The sequence below is a fragment of the Salvia splendens genome, chromosome 13, assembly GCF_004379255.2.
Source record: "Salvia splendens isolate huo1 chromosome 13, SspV2, whole genome shotgun sequence".
In the NCBI taxonomy this organism is placed as follows: Eukaryota; Viridiplantae; Streptophyta; class Magnoliopsida; order Lamiales; family Lamiaceae; genus Salvia; species Salvia splendens.
In genome coordinates this window covers 34,872,849-34,885,248 of record NC_056044.1, presented here as the reverse complement: position 1 = coordinate 34,885,248, position 12,400 = coordinate 34,872,849, and the positions used below count along the sequence as shown (strand labels likewise).

General features: G+C 38.4%; 2 protein-coding genes across 4 annotated transcripts; both read right to left on the bottom strand.

Annotated features, from left to right (window-relative positions):
- Nucleotides 1-56: 56 nt before the first annotated feature.
- On the bottom strand, nucleotides 57-7,829 carry LOC121761960 (type II inositol polyphosphate 5-phosphatase 15-like). 2 transcript variants are annotated; one of them, XM_042157675.1, is made up of 11 exons: nucleotides 6,924-7,829; nucleotides 6,009-6,264; nucleotides 5,089-5,881; nucleotides 4,081-4,205; nucleotides 3,163-3,247; nucleotides 2,734-2,899; nucleotides 2,591-2,631; nucleotides 2,190-2,457; nucleotides 1,981-2,104; nucleotides 1,433-1,793; nucleotides 57-871 (listed from the first exon to the last, which is right to left on the bottom strand). In XM_042157675.1, exons 1-11 carry the CDS (start codon nucleotides 7,732-7,734, stop codon nucleotides 521-523), a joined length of 3,381 nt encoding a protein of 1,126 aa, XP_042013609.1. In that variant the 5' UTR covers nucleotides 7,735-7,829; the 3' UTR covers nucleotides 57-520. The 2 variants fall into 2 exon arrangements, with proteins under 2 accessions (XP_042013609.1, XP_042013607.1); XM_042157673.1 differs by having other exon boundaries at nucleotides 2,591-2,899.
- Nucleotides 7,830-8,507: 678 nt separating this feature from the next.
- On the bottom strand, nucleotides 8,508-11,652 carry LOC121763060 (probable protein phosphatase 2C 33). 2 transcript variants are annotated; one of them, XM_042159112.1, is made up of 7 exons: nucleotides 11,487-11,652; nucleotides 11,368-11,412; nucleotides 10,710-11,021; nucleotides 9,889-10,164; nucleotides 9,686-9,803; nucleotides 9,193-9,416; nucleotides 8,508-9,102 (listed from the first exon to the last, which is right to left on the bottom strand). In XM_042159112.1, the coding sequence occupies exons 3-7, from the start codon at nucleotides 10,947-10,949 to the stop codon at nucleotides 8,803-8,805; spliced, it is 1,158 nt and encodes a 385-aa protein (XP_042015046.1). In that variant the 5' UTR covers nucleotides 10,950-11,021; nucleotides 11,368-11,412; nucleotides 11,487-11,652; the 3' UTR covers nucleotides 8,508-8,802. The 2 variants fall into 2 exon arrangements, with proteins under 2 accessions (XP_042015046.1, XP_042015047.1); XM_042159113.1 differs by having other exon boundaries at nucleotides 11,559-11,650.
- Between the last annotated feature and the right edge of the window lie 748 nt (nucleotides 11,653-12,400).

Genomic DNA, 12,400 nt, shown 5'->3' with positions numbered 1-12,400 from the left:
ACATAAATCAACAAACCTGGTCATCATATACATCTTGAAATTCCTAAAATAAATAGTGAGAAAAAAAACATAGTATTTGATAATTGTCAGAATATGTCAATGTGTTTGTTAAGAATAAATTCACACCAAAAACGTAAGGGCAGAGAAACAACTAAAAACAATTCTCTCTCCCTAAATATCTGCGTATTTGAAGAAAATACTATACAAGTTTTTACCACACAATCATCTCTAAAAAACAGTTAATCACAATGAAGACTCATATCATAGAAACAGTAGTTCGCGTTGGACCTGAGACAAGAATATGTACGTTGTTGTTTCTCCAGAGACGAGAAACCGGCCAACTCATGCACATGGCATGGGAAGATCTAGGCTTCTGATTATCAGAGCGGCTAGGGAAGAGAAGATCATCTATACATACACCTACAGCCACTTCACTGCTCGTTGCTGCAGCTCGATGGTTAGAGATTTGCCATATTCAGCAGATAAAATCTCCCCTCGTGCACAATGGTGGAGTATCTAATCAAGGACTATTTAGATTCCGTAGGTGGTCAACTACATCGCATGACCCACTTAGCTTAAAATCAGAACGGAGGAGATTTGTTTGGGAGGGAAGTGGATTGTTGGCCTTGCGGTTCATAGGTGTACGCTTACCAGTAATGCTGTAACGCACACGGATACGGTGACATTTGGTCTCTGTTGTGCAGCTACCACGGACTTTTATTAGTAGCATAGCTTCCTTATCCCTGGCATCTTCACACCAAAAATTTTGCGGGACACCATCCACAAACTCTTCCAGCGTTTGGAATTCTTCGTGTCTGATTGCTATTTCAGCAGTCTGGTCCCCTTGGATGATTCCAGCAGCAGGATTCACCTATTTGATATTCCAAACCAAGTTAATGTAATGTAGTACTCACTCCGTCCCATATATTTTGACCAATTTTTCATTTATGGCTGTAACGTGTATATCAAACTATTTTCTTTTTGGAAGACCTTTATTAGTACTCACACACTTTTACATAATAATTCCACTCCCCTAAATACCCTTGCCCGAAAGAAATGCGTCAATATATATGGGGCAGGGGGAGTAATTTGAAAAAGCCTGCGGTGATCAAAAAATGAATTTATAGCGTGTTGCACAAAAAGTGAGGACATGTTGTTTTGTTTCAAGTGAAAATCAACTAACTATATGAGCTTCATACAAACTTGCTTGATATGAAATTATTATTTTAGCTCTTGAATGTGTTTTTCTACGGTGGAGAAAATGATATCTAACTCGAGAACTAAGTTAAGTATTTCTTCCCAAACAATAAGTTTACGGAGTAATAAGTGTTTGCACGTTTGCATGTCATAACCCACTAACACAAACCAAGGAGTGTATAATTAATGCTTGTGAAAACAGTAGCAAAAAACAGGAAAAAGGATAGAAAATAACCTGAAGCCATCTGGGGAAGCCAAAAGAACCTCTTGGGTAATGATCAGATGCTTGCCCGTTTTCATTAATTGTGGACAGACCTTCACAAACTATTTCATAAATAGCTTCGTCTTTTCTGGATTTATTTGTTACACGCAATATAGATGTATCCTGGTTCTGAAGGATTATGTTATTAGTGCTGACAATGGCTTCGGGAACTTTGGCTAGTTCTTCAAGTAGACGCTTTACTTTCTCATTTGATCTGATGATCTCTCCAAACTCTTGTCTTCTTACAGTCTCATCAACTCGAGCTACCTCCACATTAAAAATGCAACGGACAGGCTTGTGGTCACTGTCGGTTACATCCATGCAAGCTTCATAGCTGTCAAAGATGTGTAACCTTATCAGAGCAGCATGAACAAACAAAATCGAAAGGACGAAAAAAGAGATATACTACTGATGGAATCTATTAGAAGGAACAAGAGAAATATACAACACAACCATTGCTATGGAGATAAAACTTTGTGCATGGCACACAACATCGAAAGGATGCTTTTAAGGTAACTTACTGCAACACAGATGCAACCACTGGACAGTCTAAGCTGCACGTAGACACTGAAGCTGAACGGCTATCACGGAACAAAATTCTGTCACACCAGGCAGGAATCCGTTTCTTCTCTCCAGAGTCATACCCTGAGCACATAAACATTTCCAATATGATTTTGCAACTGGCAAACCATAGAACATTAAAGGCCAAGATAGGATTTATTTTAAATACCTGCCAAACCAGGTTGGTGTTTTTCAAATTTGTATGTCGGAGGAAACCTGATAACAGCTTCCCGCATTCCTTGGAAGACATTCCCCGCTTCCATTTCTGCTCGCAACTGATCTCTTTCTCTAAGCCAATCAAAGCATCTTTGTGAAACAAAATCTCTTGCTTCGTCGTATGATATGCCATCCAGCCGATAGTTGAAGTCCCCCAGAAAAACAACCATGTCGGCTTCAGAAAGCTCTGGAACAACATCCACTGGATTAACACTCATAGCCTGCACAAGCATGAAAATACATTATTCTGAGGCACTGAAAGCTATGCAAACAGGTTTACTTGTACGATAAAAGAGTTGCATCAGAATAGTCAGGAAGCAAATTAGCAGCAATATCACGTAAGCTTTTACGTACATTTGTAGTGCGAAGTACTTGAACCGAAGATGAGACCCCCGCTGCAATACAAAGGACCAATGGCAAGCTCGAACCATAAAAAAGTGATAATAATAACATTGAGCAGGCAAGTAAGCAACATAAGACTAAATGCAGCACCATACCAGCTGCACCATTTAAAATACTGGATGGCCGACTGAAAAACATTGTTCGATAGACATGGTCAAAATCAGCATTTCGACGGTTAACAGCCTCTAAGTGCGCAGCAAAATGACAATTCACAAAGCACATCACCCGACCATACACTCTCATCCTCAGCCCAACAGCTCCCTGCAAAGAGTACCTTGAGACTTGAGTTACAAATAAAAGTAAAACTAAATCTCAGCAGGTCCTGCACACATTTGCATACAAATCCACAATGAGCTTGATATTTTAATAGAAGTGATACAAATACACCATTTGAAGGTATACAAGAATACAAATTTCCAATTACCACTATCAGGTAAACAAAACCTAAACGTATTTCAGAAGTAAGAAGGAGGCCATCAATTTTTAATAAAGACAACAGTAACATGATGGCAAAGGAATAATACCTTATTTCCAATAGCTCGACCCAAACCACAAGGAACTGCAGCAACATCAACATCTCCGACATGGCCTTGAATGTTGTTTCTAACCCTGTAAACATCAGATAGCATTGTTGTTAGACTTTTCAAGATACTAAAACTGATTGACAGATAATTTGTAATTGAAATTAGTCTTCCCTCTGTACGCAAGATTTAGCCTCTGATATTGTTTTAGTATAAACTATATATTTAAAACAATATTTTCATACATCCATGGTATCAGAGATATAATCTTGAAGATATGATGCAGTAAATTAGGAGTGTTAGTTTTAATTGTTTATCTTTTATTAATTAGTTATTTTCCATATCTTTTAGTTATTTAAATAATTAGAGTTGTTTTCAGTTGAGAAAATTACTCCATCTGTAGTCTATTTAATAGGATTTGTTTAAAGAGATAGGTATCATATTTTGATAGATCAGTTTCGGGACGGCAGTAGCCGTAGGCCTCTGCGGAGGATTTATATTTCAGTGCTTGTTCTTATTTTCCATTCAATAAAAGTGTCGACAGATTCTTCTTTTTTCATTTTTTTGTTTGCCACACAATTGAGTGAGTTATTATTCAAGCACCTCTCGTGCTTGTCTCTTCGAGGGAAGCCTTTACTCCTATCAACCCCAGACCTCTTTCGACAATGTTAGAGGAGCTTCTTTTTCCTTCTATTTTGTGGGTTTGTTGGGGGTGGGGAGCTTACTAATCCAGTTAAAAATATACCCAGTCCTAAAAATGATGCTCCATATAGGAGATTCAATACTTTATTATGAATTTGAATGCAGATGGGAACCTAGTGTCACTAGACGACACCCCACACCCAGCCCCCACCCCAAAAAAATAAGCATACAGCATATGCACCCTACATGCACATTTATAGGGATAATAGTAATACTAACCACATAGAGATAAGCAAACCAGCCAACTGCCTTGAGCCAACACGTGAAAAGGTGGATCCCTCATCCAACATTTTTCCAATCATATCTAGCCACCATTGTCCTGCAGAACTACCCTCAAGACCCATCTGCAAGCAATGCGAGGGTGAACAATTAATTCCTGAGTAAAGTGATAGAAAGATCCTGAGATTTCATAATAGGATGTAACTAATAGGCTGAGATGTCAGCTAGTCAAATGGTTATGAATGGTTGATAACTGAAATAATGTCCCTCCTCGTCTATTAGATAAATCCTCAAGGAAAATCCTGATAATGTATAGCATGTCGTTATTGAGTTCTTTCCCATCCAACAGAGAGGAAGTAGTAAAAATATATAGGAGGGGTTTAATTGCATGTAATAAAATATTTAGTATAAAAGGATAGGTTCTCATCCATTACAGGGTCTATTGGCAGGATCTTAACAGTCTAGGAAACCCTAACAAGGTTTGATCTGTACTAAGTATAATTTTAGGCAGTTCAAATATTTTATTTCTGTGAATCCAAACTGTATAGCATGTCGTTATGCCTGATTGAAAGCCCACAGGCTAGCAATCAGGCATAACAATTATCCTGCTAAGCAAAAGATATCTGAGGTAAGGCTTTGTCAACAGAGAGGAAGTAGTAAACATATATAGGAGGGGCTTAATTGCATGTAATAAAATATTTAGTATAAAAGGATAGGTTCTCATCCATTACAGGGTCTATTGGCAGGATCTTAACAGTCTAGGCAACCCTAACAAGGTTTGATCTGTACTAAGTATAATTTTAGGCAGTTCAAATATTTTATTTCTGTGAATCCAAACTGTCAACTTTTCAGCAATCTTCATATATTCACTATATGCACCTTTGCTCATGCCCGTGGATTATAACAAACTATTACACACAACAATAACAGGAAAGAGATAATAAATAAATAAATAAATACAGCTAAGATAATAATAGCCGAAGAACCACGAAAGAAAGATGATTATACTGTTTCTCTAGCAGCAGACATGGCGAGAAAACCAGCACCCATTTCCACCTCCTGTAACCCAACGACGACAATGTCAACATCTGCAGCTGATGAGCCAATCCATGATATTAGGGAATCAGGGGCTGCTCTTCCTTGTGCAACATTCCATGTTCCAGCCATAATTTTCACATTCTCTAGACTTGTGTACAGAAATTCCTTTCCAGACAACTCGGCACGGAATATATTGTCAAGTGGTCCAGGTGAACTGATGCTCCATCCACGAATACCACCATGATTAGCCAAAGTAAACATATAACCAGCCCCAACAGCTAAATCTATCACAGGGCTTTGATGAGCCATCCATTGTCCAAGCAACTTACCACTGAGGTCCAGAACCTGTACAATGCCACTTATATAACCTACCCATATCCGAGTTCCAACTGTGCAGAGACTTTGGACAGCAAAAGCATGGTGCTGAAGATCTTGCAAGCGGTTGCCATTCCCATCCCATTGCACAAGTAACCCATTTGCACATCCAATCCAAATCATTCCATCAACTGTTGCAACCAATCCCTCTATACGCCTATTATCATCTCCAAAACCTCCTTTTGCTGCAGCTCGACGAACAGCATCTGCTGCTCCTAGTATAGCATTTCGTGAACGTTGAAAGAAATTAAATGAATTCGGTGCCTTCTCTTTAGAATTAGATACAAACTTCATCCGCATCTCATCCTCCATCAAAGAATCAACTGACATGTTCTCAATCTGACCATCAATGTTTAATACTTTCAACAATTCTTTGGTTCGAGCATCCCTGTGAAGAAAATAAGTGAAACTCAAACAAGAATAGGCAAGGGTAACAAGAGAAGAATAAGACAAGCAAAGTACTGCAAACTGGCCTTCAAATAATTAATGAAAGACTGATTCTGATGATCACTTACCACAAAGCGAATGACTGATAACTGGCAGTCCAAACCTTTGCCCCGACAAGGTCCGATAACATATACTTGATATCTGAAGAAAATATGCTATTATAGGCACCATTCTGTGTGACTTGGCTCCTTAGGTCAATATATGATCTCTCTACCAGCAAGGAAGCCATGTGTTTTTCACCAACTGTAAAGGAAAGAGACTTCTCAAGAGCTTCCCAAGGCCATATCTTCACTGCACCACCCTCAGAACCAGACCACATATCCCCTACACCCAACAAATAACACCCATAGTTACATGAATTATGAAATTATATCATAATTTTATAGCCTCCAATAAAATTAACAAAATCAATGTATCAACAAAACTTAGGACAAAATAGTTCCTTTGCAAATTCTCAAAGAAACATACAATTAAAATGAAGTGGTTCAACATGCTTAGAAAGGAAGACCCAACAAATAAATGACAAGTGCATGAAGAATGCATCACAAGAGGGCATGATAGAGTGACAGATCCAGAACTCTCACGACTACTTCTCATTCATTGCCATTTTATTTAAGCATCGATCTACAAGATTGCTGTTTTATTACTAGAAAGAATGCTGAACCTAGCAGAAGATGCCCCACCAAATTCAACTAGTTCAGCTGTTACTAAACTTTTACTTAGCGACCACTAAAATTATATTGATTTCTATAGTCTATATGAAGTCCTAACAATATTCATGCCCCTCAATTTTTGCAAGCTAGAGATATCCCTGATCCAATTACTAAAAATAAGGCAAGCAACAACGACATTTACACTAACCAGCTAATAAGAGCTCACAATTTCTCAATCCAAACACAATATAATCGTTCTAATGTTCCACAACACATGAACAAATATCAATAAAAAAAACAAGAACATATAACATATTATATCAATATTACCATAAGAGCTCACAACCATGGATAGCACCGGCCCTCGATACGCTTGCCATGAAAACACCTCGTGAAATCCATTCCTACTTACACTATTGCCTCTTCCACCCGCAATCGAAAAATCCATCATCTTCCAACAAATAATCCTACCATCCTTGTGCCCACTCCACACAACTCTATTCCCTCCATCTCCCACCAAACACAGAGCAGCAGCTGCCACAGGAGCTGACTCCCAATACCTCACCGTGCCCTCCTCTTCCCCCTCATTTCCCCCACTATAAATATCATTCTTCAAATCCCACACCCTGATCCCGCTCTCCGACCCCGCCCACAGCTGCGGCCCACCACCATCATCCACCGAGACGATCCTCCTAAGGAACCGCCCTACCTGAGTCTCCCTCAACGGATGCGGCCTCACCTCAATGCACGGCGGCCGGTTCGGATGAACCGGTGCCCGAACCGGTGGCTTGAATATACCGATCCCACTGCCGGAACTAGTGTACTCCGGCAGAGGCTGATCCGGAGACGACGATGTGGAGAGCTTCCGGTCCAGAAATTGAAGCATATAATCCAATCGCCGCTGGTAATTTGAAGAGCTACTGACCTCATCCTCTTCTTCCTCCTCAGACGATGAGTTGTAGAAACGGTCGAACACTTTCGGCGCCTTCGGATAATTCAATGCCGCATCTTCGATTTCCACCTTTCCGTCGACGGCGCCGGCGGAGAACTCGTCATCGGAATCGGAGCGGACAGCGAAATTCTCCGAGTAAGTACGGAAATTGGTGCCGTTGATCAGAGCGTCGTTGGTTAGGTCATCCATGGCGGAGATATAGGGATTCACCGGAGAATTTGGGGATTCTGTTTCTAGATTTTAGAGAGAAAGTGAAGCTGTGGCCTGAGCTATGGAGAATTCGATTTATTTTATTTCATATTTGCAAAACGATTTAATAATATATAGTACTACGTAATTAATTATTGTGGTTTTGTCATTTGTGTTTGGATACGACGCCGTTTTGAGAGGGGTTGTGGCCCCCGCCAAACTGAAAGGGTTGCAACTACCATGCGCCGGTCATGTGTAGAATGTCAACTATACACCAAACAATCAATTAATTAATTTTTCCTTTGTTTATAGTATAATAATTGATAATATACAAACAAAGAAAAATCATATCATGGAATTATCATGCAACCAACACTAATAAGTATACGTGGCAAATAAAAAATAAGCCATCAAAATTATTACTGTAAATTGGGGAACATTGTTGCTTGTCAAACATAATCTTGGTCACTTTCAATTTTCTAATGTTGATAGTGTAAGGTATAAGAAATTTATTATTAATTATGAGCTAGCATACAAATATGGGAATGCTTGTAAAAAATAAATTAGACTTGTAGTCATTGCACGTTGCCACTAAGAATTTTGGGCCAATAAATAATTATTAGGTGAAATTGTTATACGTTCACAATAACTAATAAATTGTAATCTTAAATAAATCCATTCAATGTTTTTTTATACGGCGAAATCCATCTCCTTTCTTAAAGTGAATGTGAAAAGATTGATTCAAGTTCAATTTGGCGCTTCAACATATAAAATTTAAGTAAGAACGGATGATAATATATATTGATGAAAAGGCTTTGAACAATGGAAAGAGAGTCAATTCTCAAAACCAAAACAATAGAGACTTGCTCGGATGAATGCAAAATTCAAATTCTATCTATGTACTTACATTTCACCATATGTATAATGATATTCACAAACCCTATCTGTTTGCGATCGCTCGACAAACTGCGCGGGACAAGAACGACACGTCTTGCCTTCATCCTCATTTCCACGTGCTTCGCGACGCCACCAATGTCGGACTTTCAACAAACATGAAACTCTTATCCTCTATCCTTCCTCAATTGCCCCACAGCCTGTTTTGGTCGAGTCACTACGGTTGAGTTCACAAGGATCAGGATAGTGCTTGGCTTTGTCCTCTTTAGGCGCGGTGGATTTGGCGCTCAAGGTGGAAGACTCCTCTGAGTTGAGAAAGAGGCAGACCACTGCACATTCTTCAACCTTTGAGGTTGGATACATATAACTCCATTCTTTAACTGCTGCATCGACTACTGCTCGAGCTGCATATGAGCGTGTAGGGCAAGTGCCCACGATATTTACCACGTCCTCGTTCGAGAGCACAGCCCATACCTGCATAAAATGAGTAAAGATTTATGCCAAGCTCAACAAAATGTAGGGGAGAACTGGTGAATGGTGATAAATAAAGCTCTGGTATCGTACCCCATGTGTTGCTAAGACTACAAACTCGTCGTCATCAATGATGCGTCTGTGGCTGATTTCAGGCACGGATATGACGCCGTAATCCTTGAGACAGAAATCACCAAACACACGCGACATGGTAAGGCCGGGAGTGTTGCTGTGTGGAAGCCACACTCTTGCCACCCTAGGTTCATCCCGTAGGGCAAATATACGACCTTTGCATTTCCGGATCCTTTTTTTTTCCGCTGAGAAATAAGAACAGATTATGAAAAGTGACACTCGACTTGACTTGATTCAAGTACACATCCAAGAATAAAGTTTTGGCAGCAATTAACATGAACAGTAGTACTGTCATCACTCATCAGCACAAAGTTGAAGAATGCTATATAGCATTTGATTACTAAATTCACTGCACAAAAATTTCTAGTTGGAACATTTTCTAAGTTACAAATTTGACTAGAGAGTTTCCATAGCAAGTTGAACCCATCGTAGTATCCCGTTGTTGTTGACCTACCAGGAAGGTCAGGCTTGAGATCCACAGTCAACTGCACTGGAATGAATCCATTATTCGCGCCTCTCATCCCTAGTACAGCTCTCGAGTTCCCAATATATCCGATTATAAGATCTTGACCCTATAAATAATCAAGGTATTGTTGAGTAAGTAAATTGTATGATTCCTGATATTACCAAAACCCGCTGATAAGTGTATCATATTACCTGTTTCACCAGGGCCACTGCAGTACTTCCACTACAGGCGCAATCAAAATATGGGTCATCTCTCAACTCTTTGTCCGTGAGCTCAAAGACATCGAGAAAAGTCTCTTTCACCGAGTCAAAGATCTCAGAATTGCTTCCAGATTTCCTATTGTCTTCCCAGTGTTCACTCAGCTTCATAGGGAGAAAATTTCGGACACGTTTAGAAACCATATGGCCAGAAGGGCCATGGCCATCAAAGACCCCACAGAAGGTCGTGTCTGCTCTCGAACCAAAGTTCTGCAATTCATTATTACAGAGAATCAGAATCATCAGTCTCTTGCAAGCAAGTTCAAGTAGGCAGATGAAACAATACAGAGATTGTGTTTCAATTGTTTTCAGATGCAGCAAATGTAATTCCAGATAGAAAAAACTATTCGTTTCGTTAACATTATCCATCTTGTTCTATGATGTTCCATCTTGTTCTATGATGTTCCACATGTAACACAATGAGTCAATCCTATTCTCTCTTTCCATATTAGAAATAGCAATAAAGATATTCATTATTTTCTTCTGTCAAACTAGCTATATACATATTGTCGACAAGACGATAACACAAACAGAAGTGGCACAAGTTCCATAAGGAAAGACTTGAATAATATGTACATTCTAGCCATCAAAATGTCTTCCAAATGCTAACATGAAAGGCTTCACCAAAACAATCCCTGTATCCTAGGCAGCAAATGCAACACGTGAGCAACCACATCGAGTTCAAACAGGCCAAAAGCAAAAAGGAGAAGTTGTACGTTTCTCATCATAACTAACGAGCATGAGAGAGCGCTAACCTCCCAAACAATCATGGCGTCTTGATTGACCCCTTTATTGCCTTTCTGTAAAAATAGGGAGGCAGTCTCACTCGACCCATTCAAGAACATCCGGTCCTGATTCCTATGCAACCTATCCTCCTTAAAGGATGTCATTTTCTTAGACACCATGGAAAAATCATTCAAGTACTTGCGCTTACGATTCTTGCGCAACATTTCCTCCTTAGCCCTTCTACTTTTGCAGGAAAAGCAGGCTCCCATCGTTCACGATAATATTGAATACACGCTCCAGGCCAACCACGCACTTTGCCCCACTGCTATCCGTGTTTAAATCTGTAACAAACAACCCCCTTCAGCTCTTTACATTGAGCACTAGCACTAAACAAACAGATGAACCGACCCCTTCAATGCATACAGCTTTTCGATATTTGAAAAATAAAATAAACAATCACCCACAAAATTCAGCAAATTCCTATACACGTATATGCAGATGCCAAAAGCATAACAATACTCATAGAATTAATGCTTTTCTAAAATCTAAAACAGTAAAAATCTATATCTAGAAAAAACAACATTTCCCCTTTCAAACATTCCTAAACGACAACATAATCCTCCTTATATATGAAGCTCGCATTAAAATTGAAAACCAATCGAAATTAATAAAACTCAAGCAACTCACCTCAAACCAGCATTTGCTAATATCACAATCACAGCATTTCTGATCCTGCAAAATCAATTTTTAAACGGTTGTCAGATACAATATACTAATATACACAAACAAATATCTATTAATCGAACCTTTATTGAAGCATTCAAGATGAGAACTTGAATTATCGTCAATCACAGATTATTATCTTACTCTGCACTCACAATTAATCGAGCTCGGATTATATAAGCAGGTAGTTACATTGTTGCGTTAAACCAGGAATCTGATCTTATCTAAAGTTTGTGGGCTAATTTTGTGTTTGTTAAAGTGGTTAATTATTAGAGTGGAATTAGGATAAAAACAATATTTCTTATCCATAATCTAAGTTGAATACTTCTAAACTCCATTGTTTGCGGGATTAGGATTCTTTTTAACCGCTAATCAAACACATTTAATAGGATCGTGATGTTGAGTCATAATATCTCCAATCCATTTTATTGCTTTCATTAATATTTAATATTTTAATTATAGTACATTAGTAGGATTTATTTATTCTATTGATCCGAATATACAGAATTTTATTGATTCGAACTTTAATAATAAAAAATAGCCTCTAATTAATTATTCAGGCATATTCAAAACTTCAACTAACGATTTCATTACTATAATTTTAGTGTTATTAATTTATCAATATCCAAAATGAAATTGTGACATGCTCCCTACGATAAAAATAAGGGTATTATATCATTGATCTCTTGAAAACTCAATTTATATCTTTTGGATCTTGAATTAGAAAAAATATTGTCACATGTCTTAGGTCACAAAACAGGTTCTTAATTAGAGAGAAAAATAAAATTGAAATATAAGGACACGTTTTATAATTTTTCTAAATCAGAGATCTATCGCAATATTTTTCCTAATTCAGGAATTTAAAATGGGCAAAGCATATTTTCTGGGAACTAATTTAAAAGTTCATTCTAGTTTAAAAGGTTTCATCATTAATTTAAACTAATAAAAAACTTTCATCTGTATTGTACATTTTGTACGCAAACTATATATAGATGAT